Source organism: Triturus cristatus, chromosome 3_2 (assembly GCF_964204655.1).
Source record: "Triturus cristatus chromosome 3_2, aTriCri1.1, whole genome shotgun sequence".
Lineage (NCBI taxonomy): Eukaryota > Metazoa > Chordata > Amphibia > Caudata > Salamandridae > Triturus > Triturus cristatus.
In genome coordinates this window covers 332,508,717-332,530,142 of record NC_140584.1, presented here as the reverse complement: position 1 = coordinate 332,530,142, position 21,426 = coordinate 332,508,717, and the positions used below count along the sequence as shown (strand labels likewise).

Sequence of the window (21,426 nt, the reverse complement as noted above, 5' to 3'; positions counted from 1 at the left end):
TCAGTCTGGCTACGAATTTCAGGTTTCAAACCCGAGGTGCAGGCTTCCATCCTGAACCACCCCTTTGACCAGGAACATCTGTTTGGCCCAAACGTTGACGTTGCCCTGGAAAAAATGAAAAAAGACACAGATACGGTGAAGTCTATGGGAGCCTTACAGTCGCACCCTCCCAGGCGCTCCTTTCGCTGCTCTTCCTTTCGAAGCACCTCCAGAGGCTACTTCTCCGACAGCGCTTCCACTTCCTATAAAGCCCCTACCCAATCCACCTACACTAGGGGTTACCAGAAAGGCGGCTACAGGGGTAACCACAATAAAGGCAGAGGCAAAACTAATACCTCCCGCTCTGCCTCCACCCCTGCCCAATGACTTCCCTCCACTCCCCCCAAACCATCCCACTCCGGTCGGGGGCAGACTTCACAGTTTCCTTCCTGTCAGGACTACTATCACCTCAGACAAATGGGTAACACAAATAATTCAGTCAGGCTACTGCCTCGAACTAACATCTACCCCCCCAAACATTCCAACCCAAACGACGCCCAATGTCACAGGAACATTTGTCACTTCTAAAGCAGGAGGTAATCTCCCTCCTACAAAAGAGTTCCATAGAACTAGTTCCTGCCCACCAACAAAATATGGGAGTTTACTCCCTATATTTTCTCATACCAAAAAGGGACGACACTCTAAGGCCCATCCTGGACCTCAGACCCCTAAATCACTATATACACTCAGACCATTTCCACATGATCACACTCCAGCAGGTACTTCCCCTGCTCTCCCAAAACGACTTCCTTGCCACCCTAGACCTCAAGGACGCCTATTTCCACATTCCTGTTCACAAGGCTCACAGGAAGTTTCTCAGATTTGTAGTGGACGGTCAACACTATCAGTTCAAAGTGCTCCCATTCGGAGTCACCACAGCACCACGGGTGTTTACCAAGTGCCTAGCGGTAGTGGCAGCACACTTGCGAAGACAACACATCCACGTCTTCCCATACCTAGACGACTGGCTCATAAAAAACAACTCATACAACCAGTGTGTACAACACACTCACGCCACTATCCAACTACTTCACCAACTAGGCTTCACAGTAAACCATATGAAGTCCCATCTGCAACCGTCCCACGTAAAACAATACCTCTGTGCCACCATAGACACCTCAAAAGCGCTAGCCTATCCCAGTCCTGCCAGGATAGCAAACATTCAGGCTCTACGTGCCAAATTTCACCCAGAACACTCTTCTAGCTCGAGTGTTCATGCAACTTCTAGGAATGATGACCTCTTGCATATTCATAGTACCTCACGCAAGACTCCAGATGCGTCCTCTCCAAGAGAGCTTAGCGCGCCAATGGAACCAGGCCCAGGGTCAATTGACAGATCTGGTGTTGGTAGACGGTCGTGCCCATCGCTCTCTGCAGTGGTGGACCACCAAAAACCTTTCCAAAGGGCGACCGTTCCTGGGCCCGGTTCCTCAGATAGTACTGACAGCGGACGCATCGCTCTCCGGCTGGGGAGCTCACCTCCTACATCACACCGTGCAGGGCAGGTGGACACCTCAACAAAAGTTACTCCACATCAACCATCTAGAGTTACTAGCCATATTCTTAGCCCTAAAGGCCTTTCAGACCCATGTCTCAGGCAATGCTGTCCTAGTCCGCACGGACAACATGACAGCTATGTACTATATACAAAAATAAGGCAGCACACACACTCCACAGCTCTCTGTTAGCACAGAGCATATGGAGATGGGCCATACCCCAAAAAATCTTTCTCCTAGCCCAACATGTCCCAGGAGTCCAAAACACTATGGCCGATCTGCTGAGCAGACAAATACAACAGATCCACGAGTGGGAACTCCATCCACAAGTTATTCACCCGTACTTTCAAATGTGGGGCCATCCACAAATAGACCTCTTCGCCACCCACAAACGCCAAATGCCCAAGCTTAGCCGCCAGGTATCCACACCCATTGTCCAAAGGCAATGCGATATGGATGAGCTGGTCAGGCAGATTTGCGTATGCTTTTCCGCCTCTCCCACTCATTCCATTAGTGGTGCGCAAACTACAGCAACACTCGCTCACTCTCATTCTAGTAGCTCCAACTTGGGCCAGACAACCGTGGTACACCACACTGCTGGAACTATCTGTAGTACCGCAACAAAAGTTACATCTCCACGCCTCTTAACCTAGAACCATGGAGAGATCAGACACCCGGACCCAGCTCAGCTCAACCTTGCGATCTGGCTCCTGAAATCCTAGAATTCGGTTATCTTAATCTTCCACCTGACTGTATGAACGTCATTAGAGAAGCTAGACGACCTACCACTAGAGCTTGCTAAGCAGCCAAGTGGAAACGTTTTGTGATCTATTGTCACAATAATAATATCAATCCCTTAGATATGTCCATTCAACACATCATAGGCTATTTATTACACCTACAAAGATGCAACCTAGCCTACACATCTACTGCACCTTGCTGCCATAGCAGCTTATCTACAAAGCAGGCAACATCTCTCACTCTTTCGAGTACCTGCCATTAAAGCCTTCATGGAAGGCCTCAAGAGGATAATTCCCCCCAGAGTGCTACCCTTACTTGTCTGGAACCTAAACATCGTTCTCACAAGACTAATGGGGCCTCCCTTTGAACCTCTACACCAATGTGAACTTCAATTCCTAACATGGAAAACTGCTTTTCTTGTAGCCATTACTTCCCTCAGCAGGGTCAGTGAGCTACAAGCACTCACCATTCAAGAACCCTTTTTGCAAATGCACCATAACAAGGTTGTTCTCCGCACTAATCCAAAATTCCTCCCTAAAGTAATTTCTCCTTTTCACCTAAACCAATCTGTGGAACTGCCGGTATTCTTCTCACAGCCACAGACCATTGCAGAAAGAGCTCTACACACACTAGATGTCAAACGAGCCTTACTCTACTACATAGAGAGGGCACAACCCTTTCGTAAGACCAAACAACTGTTCCTGTCTTTCTCACCACCACACAAAGGCAACCACATCTCCAAATCTGGGATAGCTAGGTGGATTGTTAAATGCATACAGATTTGCTACCACAAAGCAAAACGCACGCTATCTGTTCCCCCTAAAGCCCACTCTACATGTAAAATAGGGGCTTCCATGGCATTCTTAGGGAACATCCCCTTAGATGATATCTGCAAAGCAGCTACATGGTCTACACCGCACACTTTCACTAAACACTATTGTGTAGATGTGCAAACTAAACAACAAGCTAGGGTGGGCCAGGCTGTCCTAAAAACACTGTTTCAAACAACTGCAACAGATACTGGTGGTCGCCGCTAGGAGCGAGTACTGCTATGTAATCTATGCACAGTGTGTAATCTGCAGCTCATATGCCTCGAACGGAATATGCTGCTTACCAGTATGCACGTGTTCTTGGCATGTAGAGCTGCAGATCTACACACGCCCACCCGGCTACCTTTATCTGTTCCAGTTTATCTTATTTAGATACAGCACACATGGGCATCTTCACTGCTTATTACTACGCTCCATCATTTCCCTGCTGGCGAAAACCAATCTGAGGATGGAGCCGAAGCCCATGCGCAGTATGATCCAAAGGAGGAGTCTCATACCTCGTGACTTCCAAAGACTTTCCAAGAGGAAAAACAACTGCAAACATCCGGGCCCAACACCAGATGGCGATCTATGCACAGTATGTAGATCTGCAGCTCTACATGCCAAGAACCGATGCATACTGGTAAGTAGCATATTCCTTTCATCACTACACTGTGTTCTTTTTCACTTTACCTACACCATAAGATGAATTACTGGTAAAACAAGCTGATTTACCCTCCTTCTGGACTAAGCATGAAGGCGGCTCTCCACAGCTACCACTTGGAGAGCTTTGTATGGTTGTCTGAGACCACTAAAATCACCATAAGGATTGTCTGCATTAGTGCAGGGTGCTACACTTCCAAAAGTGTGCACCATATACTAAGCCTGCCTCCCACAGTATCATTCAGCTGGTTAGTACTTTTTATCAGCCCTAACTGCAAAGCCCATTAGGTGTTCCTGGGACAAAGGTAGGTCGCCTCAGGTAACATAACATGCATATTTTGTTGAATTAGCTTTTGCACGATTTCTTGTAGCACTTTTTAGATGGCCTGGCAGGGCTCTTACTTCCTGTAATTGGAGGCAGCTTTATACTAACAACAGACATTATTAATGAAGTGATAGTAAAACTCTTGGAGTTAATGAATATCTTATCTTGTTCCTAGGTGGTATTGTGTTTTGATCGTGTATTTTGGGATCCAAGTGTAAATTTGTTCGGTCATGTTGGCAGCACCACAGCAAGCAGAGGAGAGCTCTTCCTTTTCTGGAATCTCTACAAAGGTAATTGTTTTACAATTTTTTCTGTGCCTCTTAGTCCTTGTCATAAGATAAAAACTTTGTATTTTCTCTGCCATGAAACTTTCCAGCGAATTAGACCTCTAAGAAGGAGAAACAAGAGTTTCATTTTTTAATGTTTGTTGATATACCACGTGTCACAGATGTAAAGATATTACCAATATGTGAGAAGTACAGGAAGTTTAACCCGGTGTACTGTGCCAGAAAAAGGATACCCATTTCATATGGAAATCGGATGCAGCAAATTTCAAAGAAATCTATGATGTAAAGAGAAAACTTTTGATAGATACCAACTTCAACCCATTGAATTTGGACAAAGTATTTATTTTTGGCATTTATTATACAAAGCGGAATTACATTTCAAGATATCTGTCTTTGTGCCAAACTCATTCCCAGCATCAGACTAGCATACAGGAAGCAGCGGTTGAGACTTTTTCTTACTGAATGATGGCGACAGCTATCCACTTAGGTTTAGACTCAGGTGTGTAAGTCAGGTTAGAGCCTAACCAGACTACAGTGTCCTGCTCCAAGCTGGCAGCATGAGAAAAGAACATACATGAAAGCCTTTGCTCATCCTCCCTAGAGTTAATAAAATAGTCATCATTTTATTAAGTTAAGAATGACAATTTCCTCGGATTGTTTGGTCATGTAAGGTGATATGCCCCACGCTTCATCTCTCATCACAAACCGATTCCTTTATGGTCAGGTCATTTGCTGTTACTTAGAACAGTGGAATACATTCTTTCATGGCATTAAGATGCAGGTTTTCCATCATCCTACTTTTTTCTATGAAGAGAAGACGGCAAAAGAAAAAGAGAATACCTGCCAAAAAGAGAGAGCCCTGAAAAAGCCTATCGCTGTATCTTTCCTCATGGATGGCGAAAACAGGAACCGGACGTAGCAGTTGGTATTGCTCATATGTGTTGTAGAATTCACAATGACGATAACATTTTCTTCTTTATCCCTAACGCTTACTATTTATTTCCTATTTCTGAAATACTTGGAGAAATCAATAGCACTTCTGAAGCTCTGTGAACTTGAACGCGAAGAAGGCAAAAAGTCAAGATGTTCACCTTGAGTCTGAAAGCATTTACCTAAGGAGGCACCTCAGTAGTTGTGTCTCAAAGATAAGACATAAAATACTTAAATTCACGCTCTCTCATTCTAGCTAACAGATGTTTCTTGAAGCTTAAACTAGGTCATAAACGCATATTAAAGCATACTTAATTAGGCCTAAAGGATTGTAGTGTTTACAAAGCTGTCATTTATGTATCTTTTCCTCCCCAGGTAAAAAGGAGTTCAGTTATTTCCATACCATACAAACACACTGCTTTAAATATCTACATTTATATATAAAATAGTGGCAAATGCTAAACCTTCAAGGGAGACATTGCCATCTTACTCTCTGGTTCTGTACACTATCAGCTAAAGAGAATAACTCCTTTAGGTGGATTATTTAGGGTCCCACACATGATGCTATATTGTTTACAGTTTATTTCCATTTTTGATGGTAAACCTTCACTAAGTTTATTTATACATAAGGAGTAGGTTGTCATAAGAGGTGGTGTCTCGTGTGTAGTATCCTTCTGCAGGGCTGCAGAGAACTTTTAATCTGTGTAAATAATATACACCTCTTGCTCGTATTGTATGGCAAGGTCATCTAGGAGGCAACCGGTGGACCACAGAAGAGTAGCAATTTCCAATAATGGATCCCGCCACACATAAGACCACACTAGGTGAGCTTTATGGCATGTGGCTTAACACTCCCTCTGTCTTTGGCTGCTGGTTTCCTTGTTCATCAATGACTGTAAAGTTCTTTTTTCTCCTCCCAAGGCCTTAGATATGGTATCAAAATGTTTAGAGGAGAGCCCTAGCTGGTGTGATAATTTTTGTTTTTACAGTTTGGGTTGGTTGTTCCCACTCTGCATTCATTGGTTGCACCCTCCTTTAGAGTTTGCGATCAGGTTTCTCAAATAAGTACCCAGAACACACAGCTGCAAGGCCATGTGTTAAAATGTAGTATTTCCAAAATACTTAAAAACTCTAAATGAATAGGCGTGATGTATATTAGTCAACTCAAACAAGCCCTTCATAATATTATGCCCTCACATTTTCCCGACTTCTCAGATGTCACATATTGCAAGGTGAGGCACCTGAGCATAGGTTACACAGCAAAAAAAAAAAATTGTGAATACTTCTAACACATTTCTCTCCTTTAGAATAACCTGAGGCTCCAAACTGGATCGGGACACTTCTCCAGCAAAGTTCCTGGATGACAGCAGATGTCGCCATTTGGCTGGGCAGTGACTGCACTGACCTGGAAGTGAAGGATTGGAGCCACAAAAGTGTCACCCCTGTACATTGGTATTGGTTCATTTCTTTCTGCACCCTTCAAAACAATCCAGAGCTCCGCCCCTAACTTTGTTGATCTTCCGATGGCCTAAAAATTCTTCTGCAACAGTGTTCTATGAAAAATGTCCCTACCTCACTGCATATTCAGGCCCTGCTGAGATGTGTCTGTGGGGCTTGGGATCCAGCCACGACCTGAAGTTCTACATTTGTGTACTTATTACTGGATAGTGATCCAGAAATGGGAGGCAAAGCTCTACAGTGCCAAACATAAGAGAAGGTTCCATTTGAAGGGCAAGTCCTTCTCCAAGTTGTGGGGCCTCTCGTGGTCCTGAGGCTTTTCCTAAGAACAGTTGAATTCCCATTCAAAATCTTCTGCTGCGTTCATATTGAAGATGTACATAACCACAAAGCTAAGGAGTGAAGCTGAACTTTTCTCCATCCTTCCATTCTAAGTCGGATGAGAAAGTGTGAGAGTGTCAAGCTAAAGCGCCCATGTCAGCAGTCCCTTTTTTCTTCACCCTTGACGCATATTTGGAGCTCACTCCCTCCAGAGACTTTTGTGGTTTTCCTCATTCAAAATTCAAGGGCTGTACGATATCTCCTCCAGAACTTTTGGGACTCAAGCCCTGTTGCTATTATTAGAGAAAGATATCCATAACGGAACCTCCTTCCATCTACCTTTGGTGTTTAAGGATGGACCCTGACTCCCGATCCTGTGATTCCTACCCTAGTATGCATCACAAGGCCATCAGGTAACAAGAGGCTAAGAAGTTCATGACTCCTGACCTTGATGACTCCCGGACCCATTGTCGCTTGAGGCCACATTCCAGGTCTCTCCTCCTCACACTCTTTGTGGAAAGAGGAAATGCAAAAAGCATACAAAACATAGAAGAAGATGCCTAGATGCCTTCTGTGACCCAATGGGATCTTCATCCTCAGAGCCAGAGTTTTAGTGAAGCCAACAGACCCTGATTAGAGCAGCCCCCGTGCCATTGCCTCAGCTGGAACCCGCCCCGGAGCCACCTGGATCTCCACTAGCTCCAAAACTCCCTGAGCTTCCAGGTACATTCCTGGAATTCCTGAGCCTGGCTTCATCAATCATCAGCGTTCCTCAGTACGAGGTTCAATACTTTTGTTAGGACCATGTTTCCATTTGGGGTTCCCTCAGGCCCCCCTACATCTGTGCCTGCTTTCACTTCAGTGCGCCTCTATACTGCTCGTCAGCCCCCAGTTTTGTGGCCGGGCTATTCATGGAAGCCACCACTGTCCGGCACCGGACTTTTCTTAGCCATACGACCTACCTTCACCATCTTCAGAGGCTCCACCTCAGAACAGATCCAGGAGGGAAGCTCAAAGACTCTTTGAAGAAGAGGACTACAAGCAGAGGTTACTTGTCCTTTTCAGGTCAGATTCAGACACTCACGACCTATGCTTATGGAGATGAGGCTGAAGGGGAGCAGCAACATGAGTTGGCAGTCTTATTTTCGGCCACTGGGTTGAGCACCTCACCAGGAATGGAGACTGATTTTCCCTATGGGACCCTACCCTGCAGGTCATGTCATTTCGCTTAGTGGTCAAGAAGGCAGCCGAAGTGCTAGATGTGTATACACCAACAGTCTGTGTTGAGACTAACATCCGTACCTCCCTCAGCACAAACTTTAGAGCCCCTGCTTACCTTCAGCAAAGCCTTTGGTGGAAGCAGTCATGGCAGCTTGGGAGAAGCCCACTACAGCACCAGCGGTAAACAGGCTGGTAGCAAGGAATACCGCCCTGGGGAATACTCCCTTGCTCTCCACACACCCATCACCAGAGACCAAAGACAAGTAGCAGGTAATTTTTTCTCAGTTCACTCGGAGAGGATGTTTAAGCGACTTAAAGCATGGGGCAAGATGTTCGCGGCGGTAAGGCCTTGAAATCATTGCACGCCAACTGCCTCTTAACATGGCACACACATGCCTTATGCTGCCTGTTGAAACTGGGGTTTCTGGTTTTGAGGGTATGCACCCTGTGCAAGCAAGAAGCACCAATCTAGTGATGGTTACTAGATACACACTAAAAGATGACCTGTGCTTACCCTCTGGTAGCTTGGCACAGAGCAGTCTGGCTCATCTAAAGAGGCAGTGTGTAAAGTATTTGTGCAAAATACAAAGTAGCACAATGAAAACACCACAAAAATGCTTCACACGGGTTTAGAAAAATAGATTATATATTTGAGTAAAACAAGACCAGAACAACAAATCCAATAAGTAGAACCGGAGTTATGAATTTTTCAAGATTAACTCAAAAAGTAGTGCTAGGAAGGAAATAACGCTTAGTGGTTCCTTCAGGTTGCGCTGGATACTGGTAAATATAATGTTCAGGCCGACCACGATGGAAGGCAGGCCGTCTACATGTCTCTCGCAGGTTCGGCTGAAAAAGTTGCTTGGATGGAGCAAGCGTCTACATTAAAGACTCGATGCATTGCTTTTGATCCCTGCAGACGATGAAGGCTTCAACGGTGAACGCCTTTATGATGCAGGCACTGTGTATATAAGCCATGCTATCCATCGTCGTTGAGGCGCAATGTCGTCTATCAGCTCCTGGATTGCGTCGAAGAGCACTGCGTCTGCTCTGATCAGCACAAAGTCATCACTGTGTTGGTTTTGATGGTTCTGTACAGGAGAAGTCACCTTTCAAGGGCCCATGACTGGATTGGCACCACTTGGTAGGGCCAAACCCACAGATTGCAGAGTCTAGGGGCTGTTGCAGGGTTGAAAGCCCTTATGATGGTCCTGACACTTCAGAACAGAGGGAGCAAACCCTTGGAGTCACTCTGGGTTCAAGTGAGATGGGCCCAGTCCCTGTCCTCAGCAAGGCAGAGATCAGCAGGCAGCCGGGCAGGACAACACAGCAAAACAAACAAGTAGTTCTACCAGAGCAGCAGTCAAGCTGAGTGGCAATCATTGTAACACAGCCGTGTTTATTCCTGACAGAGTTCTTCACAGGTCCAGTAGAGTACTGTCTTGGTAGAGTCAGAGACCTGTTACTTCTTCAGAGTTGTGCCTTTGAAGTGGGAGCGACTTCAAAGCAGGCCCTTGAATTGCACAGGTCTCCCCCTTTATTCTCTGCCCTGGCTCCAGGCTATCAATAGGGGTGTAATCAGCCCTTTGTGTGGTAAATAGGACACTGCGTAATCAGATGAACGTGTCAGCTACTCCCTCTCTTACTGTCCAGGAAGAGCTATCAGAATGCAGATGAGTTGCTTATTGCACCCACCCTTCCTGTGTTTGTGGCTGTCTAGAGGCAATGCCCAAAATGTATCTGTCACCCACCCCAGACGTGTATTGGAGACAGGCTACAAGGCACACAGAACAGAGAAATGTCCACTTTCTAATAGTGTCTGACGTGACGGGGAGTGGTACTGTTACGGAAATAGGGGGCGGGATCCATAAACCACAATATACAAAAGAGGAGGGCCCCTTATACCATAGATTTGTTAAGAAATTGCCATAGCAGCATTACGGTTTTGCTCCTGCTCTTACAAACCTAACTTGCGTGTATTTCAGTATATATTTTCAGATATCCTCACATGTCTACCTGTGCTACAAGTTTATACTGGATGCGTAATGAACAAACAACCGAATAAATTGATGGTATGCGTAACAAGCTTTTCTGGAGTAACCAACCAACTGAAAAACACAATCGTAAAAAAACTGGAAAATCATAACAGGATTGCAGCAATTCAAAGGAATTCCCATGTTAGTGCTGAAACGCAACAAAAAATATTCCAGAGAGGCTTGTGAGATCAAACACAACATTAGAAAATCAGACCCTGACACTAAGCACCATGCAAAATTTGCCCCGGTTAGAGGGCACCATAAATGTGGCAACAGCCCCATTGAAGGAGAGGAGTTCTTCTTTAGGGATATTAAGGTCAAACACTCAGAGTTCACGAACTGTAATACAAGGAACGTTGTGTACTGCGTGGTCTGCCCATGTGAAAAAGCCTACATATTGAAAACCAAGAGATCAGAATGCGCATCATACAAAACAAATCTTGCATTTGCTGCAGAACTCCGTGTGCACCCATGGTTTCAACACTACGTGGAGAAAGATAATGCTTTGATAGGCCTCAGGTGGACTGTGTTAAGATACGTGAAGATTACTATTGCGGAGCCAGTACTGCTACGCCCAGGGACTTAAATGTTGTTATGCATGCGAACCACAGAAAATGGCATAAACGAGCTATCCGAGATAGGCAACTTTTTGCCCTATAAGTCATACTGAATACACCTAATTAACACCTTTAGGTCGAACCACCAAGATAGTGAAAGTTTTGACTCCCAATGTAAAGGCCCCACAAGCATCTCCAAACACAAAAATATAAATCCTCCCAAACAAAACCCACATGCAGAACAGTGGAAATAGGGTCCATACCATGGGGCACACGCACAATGTGATAACCATAAGTAAAGTAATAAATGTAATGTGCCGTTTATTGTGCTAAATCCTCTGGTGCATTATTGTCATTATTATATGCCTCATTCAGCTGAGGTTTTTCCATGCTGTTCAAGAATGTCTCCCAAAACAACACTCAGATTCATATCCTCAAATGAAATACATGCAAACATGTCGTCCAAAAACCCACAACACCCACCATTCAATGATAAAAGTGAGCAGGTGTTGCTGCCAGTGGTGGCCAGCAGGGATCGGGGGTGGCAGGGCCTGCCGGGTTGTGGGGAGGAAGGGGGGGAATGTAAAAAAAAAAAAAAAGTACCTCCTTGCTGCTTTCCCGCCCTCTCCCACGTCGTGTCTCTCTCCGGGGCCGGAACAGAAAGCAGCCAGGCCTCTTCCCCTAAGATAATCACAACGCTGCAATGCAGCATTGTGATTTGTCTGAGCATCGTGGATAGGTGCTGAGCCAGGGAATGGGGTCCTAGGCATGTTCTCCACTCAGGCTGTAATGCAGCCTGCAAGGAGAACATGCGAAGTGCACATGACTGTTTGACCAGCCCAACCAGGGCCGGCCAACCAGTCATTGCGCACTTGGAATGGGCAAACCACTCCTCCCCTGCTCTGAGAGCAGAGTAGCCTGCCCGCCCCGCAAAGATATGCAGCAGGAATAAATTCAGTGATAATAACCTCGAGGTATTATCATTGTATTTGTTCTTTCATTGTGGTGACACTCCACTCCACTGGTTGTTACTCTGTTCAAGAGTATATTTCAATTATTTTTTTTTAACAGAAACTTAAATAATCTAAGTGGCGGTGCGGAAAATGATTTTTTGAAATAGTTACCCCACAGGTTTCCAAAAAGTTTGGTGCTGCGAACATAGGCCCCCGTCACCATAGACATGAAGAACTACATTTCCTATGTAACCCTTGTGGCCGCGGTTTCACTACTGGCTGCAACGGGTTCAAATGGGGAAATAATTTTTATTACCGGTGTGCATGAGAACCGGTAGTGTTCTGGCAACGCTGCCACGAGGCTAGGCGTCTCGACCAAGGAACTCAAAAAGCTAGCACCCTCAAGCGCTCTCTAGCTACAAGGGAAGCAACTTATTGACATTCTCCCCATATGTTTCTTTTGTCTGCACACAGAGGACAAAGTGAGAGCACCAGAACTATGAGACAGCCCAGCAAATGCTGAGGTTTAATAAGAGAGGTAGGACAGTAAAACCTCAACCTGCTTAAGAGTGCCATTACCCCTGGCCCCTTCTAGTATTAAGTACTGTGCACTATATAATTGTAGAGACTACAGCCAGCCAAATACTTTTGTAACGCCAGTACTCCGTACCTTAGTACTTATTCAGAAAAAAGAAAAGCTGCCTTGCCAAAAGGTAAGTCACACTTGACCCCACGTATCTTTACATGCCACTTTGGGGGGGAAAAAAAGGCCACAAATTAATTGTGTTCACATGTTCCTTTTCCACTCTCTAGAAGCCATTCCTCTGAGGTGGAGTAACCAACCGCCTGTGAGAGAACTTTTAACACTATTATCTCCAACAGGGAGATAGATGTTCAGCCTTGGCCTACACAATCCAATAACATACAGTATGTTAACTATTATGGCTACAAATCTGAACACTAAGATGCACATAAGCAAGAGGTTGTCCCATCTTCTGCCCGGAGTGCTGAAGAAAATCAAGCGCGACTGGGCCCAAGTCATTCTTGTGGCTCCGGATTGGGCGAGAAGAGTCTGGTATCCCAAGCTGCTCAACGTGGCCATCGATCCTCGGATCAGACTGCCTCGATGGGAGGATCTTCTGTCTCAGCAGCAGGGGACGGTCCTCCACCCGAACCTATCCAGCCTCCACCTGCTTGTGTGGAGATTGAGTGGCGGCAGTTGACGTCGTTTGACTTGCCTCCCAAAGTCTGTGATGTAATCTTGCCAGCCAGGTGTCCTTCCACGAAGACAGTATACTTCTGCAGATGGAATGAATTTGTGGCATGGTGCACAGCAAAGGCTGTGGATCCCCTTTCTGAGGTCCTCTTGTTCCTCCTTTCTTTGGGCGAGCAGGGCTCTTCTCTAGGCACTCTTATGGGCTACCTCTTGGCCATTTCAGCCTTCCTCAGGTTCCCTGATCAGCCTTCTCTTTTCAAGTCCCCTGTTGTAAATAGATTTCTTATTACTAAATTTTTTCTTCCAGTTCCCTTTTTAATGCCCCAGTGGGACTTCAACTTGGTTCTGACATATCTTATGTGCGCTCCCCTTAGCCACTGCATAACTGTTGTCTCAGACTTCTCACTTTGAAAACTGCCTTTCTGGTGGCGATCACCTCTGCACGCAGGGTGAGTGAGCTGCAAGCTCTGTCTTCCAAGCCTCCCTTTCTGTTTGTCCATCTGGACAAGGTCGTCCTTAGAAATAGACCTTCCTTTCTTCCCAAGGTAGTTACTTCTTTCCACATTGGCCATACCATCACTTTGCCCACCTTCTTTCTGCCTCCGCATCCTTCGAAAGAGGAAGAGAGGCTCCACTTTCTGGATCCAAAACGTGCGCTTTCTTTCTACTTGGATCGCACCAAATAATTCCGGGTGGACGACCAGCTCTTTGTTGGTTACGTGGGCGCTAAGAAAGGTTGGGCCGTGCACAAACGTTCTGTGCATCAAAGCCTACTATTCTTTGGCTAAGAAGGAGCCTCCAGAGAGGCTGCACGCCCATTTCACCAGGCCGTGGCAGCTACTACTGCTTTGGGACGAGGAGTTCCCCCCCCCCCCCCCCCCCCCCCCCAATGACATCTGTCAGGCAGCCAAGATGACCTTGATAGCCAGTAGAGTATGTTAACCAAAGCTTCTCTCATCTAGCTACCACTTAGGGAGGACTTCCTTTCCCAGCAAAAGGGCAAGGTATTGCACCCGAACCCATAACTCCATGCATGGAGATTGTGCAGCAGCAATTACATGCTTTTGGCTTGCTCTCCGATGTGGTTGATGCCATTTTCGCAGTCGATTATTCTTCAATGACCCTTCATCTCATTTTGTGCTGCAAGAAGTTAGTTGCCTGTTGTGGTTCCCAAATCCTTTTCATGCCTAACTTTGAGATTTTTATATTTGTTCTTTCATTATCCCAGCAAGGGTTTGCTGTGGGCAAAGTGAACGTTTATGCATTGGCCCTTTCTGCCTTTTTTTGTGTTTAACTGACAAACCTTCTCTATGCCACTTACCTTTATAATGCATGTCATTAAAGATTTAACTCCCCTGTGTCCACTGAAGCAATTAATCATGTTGCAGTGATCTATGTATTTATTTCTAACACTCCTGATGTCAACACCCTTTGAGCTGCTTCACAGTTGCTTGCTGCAACTCCTGGTGATCAAAACTCTTTTTCCACATCGCTATCATTTCATTATGATGCATGACTAAACTGCAGGCCTTTTCAGTGCAACAGTTCTACTCCTACTTTTTCCCAATGTAGTGCTGGTGAGTTGGGTCACTTTTTTACCAAAAGTTAATGACTCCTTTTCAAGTCTCCCAGTTGGTTACCCAGCCAATGTTTTTCGACTCTTCATCCCTCAAAAGAGAAGGAGAGGCTTAATGTGATTGCCTGAATGCTGACCAACCCATGACCTTGATGCACTGCTGTTTTTTTTTCTCATCTTCCTTTTGATCAATAAACAGTTTAAAAAAAAAAAAAAGAGGAGAGGCTCGATCAGCTTCACCCTAAGAGGGGGTTGAGCTTCTTCCTTGACCAAACATGGGATCCTCGTGTTGATGATCAGCTCTTTGGAAGGTTTGCAGGGATGAGGAAAGGGAAGTCAGTGTAGAAGAGGACCATTTCCCAGTTGATGGCCCTTTGCATCAAAAACTATTAGAACAGTGGACAAGAAACCGCCTTCTGAAGGTCTCATTCCACCAGTGCCAAAGCCACCATGACTGCATTGGGGCAGGAACATTGGTTTTAGACATCTGGGACATGAGCATACATTCACGAAGCATTACTGCCTTGACGTTCAGACACAGAGTGAATATCACTTTGCTCAATCAGTCCTGCGAAACCTTTTAGTTTGAGTCTACTCCCATACCTTCTTTCTGCCTTTTTGGACGAAATTGCTATCCTATGCTAAAATGAAGAATCTGGGGTTAGTGATATCAATCAGAAGAACAAGTTAGTTACCTGCTGAAATGCTTACTAACTGCAGATTGCTTACTAGACTCCCTGTTCAGCGGAGTAGACTCATGAGCATCCAAATAAGGTCCCAAGTTAGGAATCCGCACAGTGTCATCCACAATTTGTGAGATGGTGGCACCAGGTGTGGGTGGAGGGTGGGGGAACAAATACTGAAGGTGAGCTTTCTGCAGTTAGATATCGTACCCACCAGAAAAACCATTATTTGTAACCTGTTGTTTTGGAGCTGTGAATACTATCCCCACAGGCCTAAACTTCTTGCAACCCCGTGGGTTTCCCCACCACAGTCCTTTTCTTCTGAATGTGGCATTTTGATATGGTTCTGATGCTTATAATTTTATGCCGGACCCTCTTCTGACTTTCTTGTTCCTGTGACTACGCCATTGACAACAAGCGTCAAGTGATAGTGTTGCGCACACACACTTTACCCTAGAAATTACAAACATGGCGTGCTTACAATGCCTGGCCTGTCCACACTCCTGAACAGATATTACTGTTTTCAGAGCACTCCTTTCTAGGGTTCTTTTGAGCAGATATTACGGTCAGTTTTCAACTTTTGGATGTAAGACCCTGGGACGCTTCCAGGAATTTGTAACTAAGAATCAAAAGATGCCCCAGCAGCATTAGCAGCCTGTGATACTAAAATGCCTCCTCCAGGGCACTTGTTCTTTCCAGACTTTCTTCCAACCCACAAAGGAAGGGCTCTGGGGGCAATGTTTGGGGTTTGTTGACTAGCAATAACTGCCACAAGGTGTCACGCCTCTTTTAGTGGAGATTGATTAAAGGTGTATGTGCAACCTAAATTCACTTATCAACGTTATGACATGTTGCGGCATAAGGTTGCCTCTCCTGCTTTTGCATCTTAAGCTAGTTCTGTTGGGACTAATTATTATTCAGCGTTGGGCCTTTTTATAGATTAACATGCTTAAATTGTTTCCTATCATCTAGAGGGTGTCTGCATCAGGAGTAGGTCGTGATTGTTATTCCCTCTACTTTCTGGTGCCAAAGAAGGACTGAGGACTTCATATCCTGGATCTGTACCTTCTCAGCCTCTTCTTCAAAAAGGAGAAGTTCAAAATGCTCACGCTAGCTCAAGTTCTTTCTGCCCTAAACCCTGGAGACTGGATGGAAGCATTGGATTTGCAGGATGCATATTACCACATCCCCTTCCTTCATGCCCACAGACGGTACCTGCATTTCATGGTGAGCCAAGAGCACTTCCCATGCTCCCTTTTGGCCTGTCCAGCACCCCTCAGGTTTTCACATAAGTGATGACGGTGGTTGCAGATCATCTGCAGAGGTCAAGGGTGCCAGACTTCCTCTATCTCAACAACTGACTGTTGAAGGAGGGCTCACCCAAAGCAGTCTTCTCTCACCTCCCGACTACGGTGAACTTCCTGAATTCGCTGAGGTTCACTATCGAGATGCCGAAATCACACCGATTCCCTCGCAGATCCTTCCTTTCCTCAGAGTTGTTCTGGACACGACGTCCAGATTCTGGCCTATCCTTTGGATCAGCCAGTCCAGGATATTCAGGCTATGATTCCGATGTTTCAGCCTCTCTCCTGGTTTGCAGTGAGACGGACTCTGAGGCTGTTGGACATCACGGCCGCCTTTATCCTGCTGATTACTTATGCCTGTTGGCATATGCATGCTCTGCAGTGGGACTTGTAGTTCCAGAAGGCACAGCATCAGGAGATCTCTCAGACATGATCCAGGTCTTGAAGGGAACTGCAACGGTGGCTGTCTAATGAACTCTCGATTTAGGTCAGTGGCAGAACTTTCTCTCTCTTCCCCAACCAGAGCTGCTTGTAGTGGCTGCAGCAGCCATCTGGGAGAGGTGGAGATCAGAGGACTATGTTCTCCGGCAGAGTCCAGAGCAACCTGTTGGAGCTCTGGGCAATTCACTTGGCATTTAAAGCCTTTCTTCCTGCGATTAAGGGAAGGCTGGTGCAGGTGTTTCAGACAACACCACCGCCATCTGATATTAAAAAACAGTGCGGGGGTGGGTTATGGACTCTTTGTCAAGTAGCCCTGCATCTTTGGACATGGCTGGAACGTCTGGGCATTTCCCTGCTAGTTTCACACCTGGTGAGCTAACTGAACGCCAGCGTGGACGAAGATGCCTCGCGGATTACGAATTGTCTCCATCCGGAAGTGGTGCAAGGTTTCTTTCAGCGGTGGGGAGAGCCTTGGTTAGATCTGTTCACCACCACCAAGAACGCGCTGTGTCAGCAGTTTTGCACACTGGATTGTCAAGGCGACATTCACTCGGAGACACTTTTCGTCTCGAGTGGAGCTCCGGCCTCCTGTACGTCTTTCCTCCAATGCCACTCCTACCCAGAGTTCTCATGAAGATCGGGAATGACTAGGCCCAAGTCATTCTTGTGGCTCCAGATTAGGCACGGAGAGTCTGGTATCCTGAGCTGCTGAGCATGACCATTAGTCTCCAGTCAGGCTGCCTCTTCAAGCTGATCTTCTCTCCTAACAAGGGAGGGTTCTGCACCCTAACTTTCACACTCTTCACCTTCATGCATGGAGATTGATCCAAGGCAGTTGACTGCTTTCGACCTTCGTCCTGAAGTCTGCAATGTTATTCTGGCAGCCAAGTGTCCTTCCACCAAGTCTGTATACGCCTACCTTTGAGACAAGTTTGTGTCATGGTGTGCTTTCCACAATGCTGACTCCCCTTTTTTCACCTTTATCTAAGGCTCTATTGGTTCCAGGGTCAGTGGTCCAGCAGGGCTCTGCTCCCGGCACAGTTATTTCACTGCCATCTCAGCATTTTTGTGGTTGCCGGACCAACTTTTTCTCTTAAAGTCACCTGTTGTGGCTGGATTCCTTGAAGGCCTGGTGCATATGTTTCCCCTATGCAATTCATCATGCCTCTGTGAGACCTCAACCTGTTTCTCACCTTTCTCATGTGTGCACTATTTGAGCCTCTACACAATTGCCCTTTTAGGCTCTTGATAATAAAAACTGCTTTTTAGTGGCCATAACATTGGCCGAGAGGGTCAGCAAATTGCAGGCACTCTGCTCACCCTCCATATACCACCTTCTATCTGGACAAGCTGCTCCTCTAAACATGTGCCTCCTTCCTTCCTAAGGTTGTGACTCGCTTCCATGTAGGCCAGAACTTCAACCTGCCTACTTCCTTTGCTCTTCCCATCCATCTAAAGAAGAGGAGAAGCTCCACTATCTGGACCCATTTAGAGCATTGCCGTTCTAACTTGACCACTCAAAAGAATTCAGAGTAGACAATCAACTCTTCGTGGGCTATGTAGGATCAAAAAAGGGAAGGCAGTGCAGGAAGATCTGCTACGCGTTGGCCAAGAAGCAGCCCCCTGAGGGTCTGTGAGCACACACTACCAGAGCCAAGGTTGTGGCCACTGCTTTAGTGTGCAGCATACCGGTCCTGGACATCTTTCGGACAGAAACGTCTGCTCACTGTACATGTTCACCTAGCACTGCTGGGCAGTCCAGTCCATTATTAAAGGCACTTCCCATTCGGCCCTGCAGGACTTTGATTGATTTCGCTTTGCAGTCCCACTTCCTAGGAGGTATTGCTTGGTTATCTATTCTATGGTAAGGAATCTATTGCTAGAAGTCTATATCAGATTAACAGGTTACTTATCTTCGGTAACGTCTTCTCTGATAGAGACTCTATCTAGCCCTAGGTTACTACCCTACCGTCCCTGCTGTGCGAACCGATTACAGTGTACGGAACACCCTTCTCAGGGCTTTAGTTTGTCACACCAGTGGTCATTTATGACTGTGGTTTCGCGCTTCTGGTGTGGAAAGTTGCACAAGTAACTGACATTAGCACACCAAGGTGGCACCTGTGTAGGTATTGTGCAAGTTCTTCCGTTGCTTATGATGCCGCTGATGGAGAACCACATACCACCTATACTACAACATTACCTTCCAGCCAGAACCACCTTATGGTCAGCTCAAAAAACATAAAGTAAAGTCACCTCTCATTGGAATGCACCCGCTGCTGTCTACATCAAACTGGCTTTTATTCCCAAAAGGTCTTGGTTGGTGGAAGGCTTTTGCACTGCTTCTCTTGTTGGGATTCCTTAACTTTAGACAGATGGGGACAGGACGTGATCAGTTTCAGCCACATGCTAGAATTTATCTAAAGATCACTGCAGTGCCCCGCAAAAAAGATGATGTATCAACATCTTAATTTATTGCAGTCCACACACAATACATGTCCTGCTCAAAAAAGAGGCAGGAGAAACTGTCCTCAAAGTCCATTGAAACAAATGATTCTTCTCTAGTAAGGAAGAATTCCAGGAGTGACGTCTCATTGTTAACTTTTATCATTTAAAAAAAATCCTCAAGAAGCAGTTGTCCTGGAAGACCACCCTGCAAGAGGTGCTGTGCCTTCTAGTAGGAGAGTTTTGCTTCCCAATTCACCCCACACATTGCAATTACTGCGGTTTGCAATAGCCGGATGCCTCTACCAATTTAAAGTCCTCTCTTTTTGGTTGGTTTGGCCCATGGTGGCAGCCTTCTTCAGTCATCATGTTCATCTGTCTCCTTGCTGGTAATCAAAGGAGCTTCATTATCCACTACCAAAAAGTCCAGAGACGCTTGTCTGATACTGTTCCATAATTTCAGATTTTCATTCAATTTCACAAAATCAGTCTTCAAACCATCGACAAACATACAGCGCCTGGGAGCAATCCTGAATACAAGCTTGGGGAAAGCTTTTCCCTACAAAAATAAGAAAAGATTATGCAAGATTTAGATGCTTTCAGAGCAATTCCGAAAGGAAAACCTACTCTTTGTGAAGACTTTTGGTATATCAGTTGTTTCATACACAGACTACACTCCAATTGTTGTCTCGCTCTCCAGGAAAGGGTTTGACACAAATGAAACGTTCTGTAATTGTATGTGGGACGTAGCGCTTGGATGGACGTGAACTGCCCATGGTTGAATTCTTCAAAAACTGACATCCTATTTGGGAACATTTTCTTTGGAAATCACTCCTGGTGGCCAGACAAATTGGATTCTCTTCCAGTGCCAGTGAAAAATAAGGGAATCCTGATAGATGACAAGCTTACTTATAAAGAGCATGTAAACCAGGTAATTTCCACATCCTTTTTTATGGCACAAACGATTAGGAAAATTGCACCGTTTCTTGTGCCAAACTTGTTGAAAACAATGGTCCTGTGCCATTTAATGTCCAGGTTGAACAATTGCAATGGACTATGTTAATCTGTGTAAAGCTCTCCTGAAAAAAGACGTAACCTTTTACAGAATACAGCAGCTAGGATGCTCATGAAAATTCCAAGGTTCCAGTCGGCTTTGCAGGCCTTGGTGAGGCCACACTGGCTCCCAGTGCATTGAAGGATTCTTTTCTTTTTTTTTGCAGAATGTTCCTGATTCTTCATTTTTATTTTATTTTTTAAATATATTTTTATGAACAGTTTGTTAACATTGATGCATTATTACTCGTATTCACTTTTGCATACATTATAGTGCAGGACAATAGTTGAACCATGTTCTTTGGTAGTTCAGATAGTAAATACATTGGGTTTTCTTTGCACCCTCAACTTTGTTCATGTCCATATCCATTACATTATTAAATGTCCTCATCTCAATAGCTAGTCACTTTCTTCTGACAGCGATTCCTCTTGCGGGGGTTCACAAATGTTGCCCGATATGTATTCCACTTTCCCCACACCCGGGTCCACTTTTTAGGGCATCTCCTATGCAAGTACACAGATTTTTCGGTTATCATTACGTTTTCCATGTCCTGGCACCACCTTCTAAGGGTGGGGGTCGATCTGGCTCCCCATAGTTGTGCTATATTTCTTTTCGCTATTGCTAGAACCAGCGCAACCCAATGCTGAGCCGCCTGATTTAGATCCGTAGGCTCCCAAATGTTAAGGAGACATCTTTCCGGTTCTGGCGCAATAGTTACCCCTGTTACTTGTGAAATTGTGGGCATGTTTGCTTCCCAGTATGTGGTGATTTCTGCACATTGCCAGATTGTGTGTCAGAACGTACCCGGTGCACCGCACTGTCGGAGGCAAAGTGGTGTATCTGTCTTGCCCAATTTGTGCAGTAGTGTTCTTGT

General features: G+C 45.6%; 1 protein-coding gene across 2 annotated transcripts in view; it reads left to right on the top strand.

Annotated features, from left to right (window-relative positions):
* The window catches only part of KDM1A (lysine demethylase 1A), a 718,736-nt gene that overhangs the window by 536,838 nt on the left and 160,472 nt on the right, over positions 1-21,426 (top strand). For both annotated transcript variants that reach the window (XM_085647807.1, XM_085647806.1), the window contains exon 15: positions 4,249-4,363. In XM_085647807.1, coding sequence (XP_085503933.1) covers positions 4,249-4,363 — 115 coding nt within the window. The remainder of the gene's footprint in view (positions 1-4,248; positions 4,364-21,426) is intronic.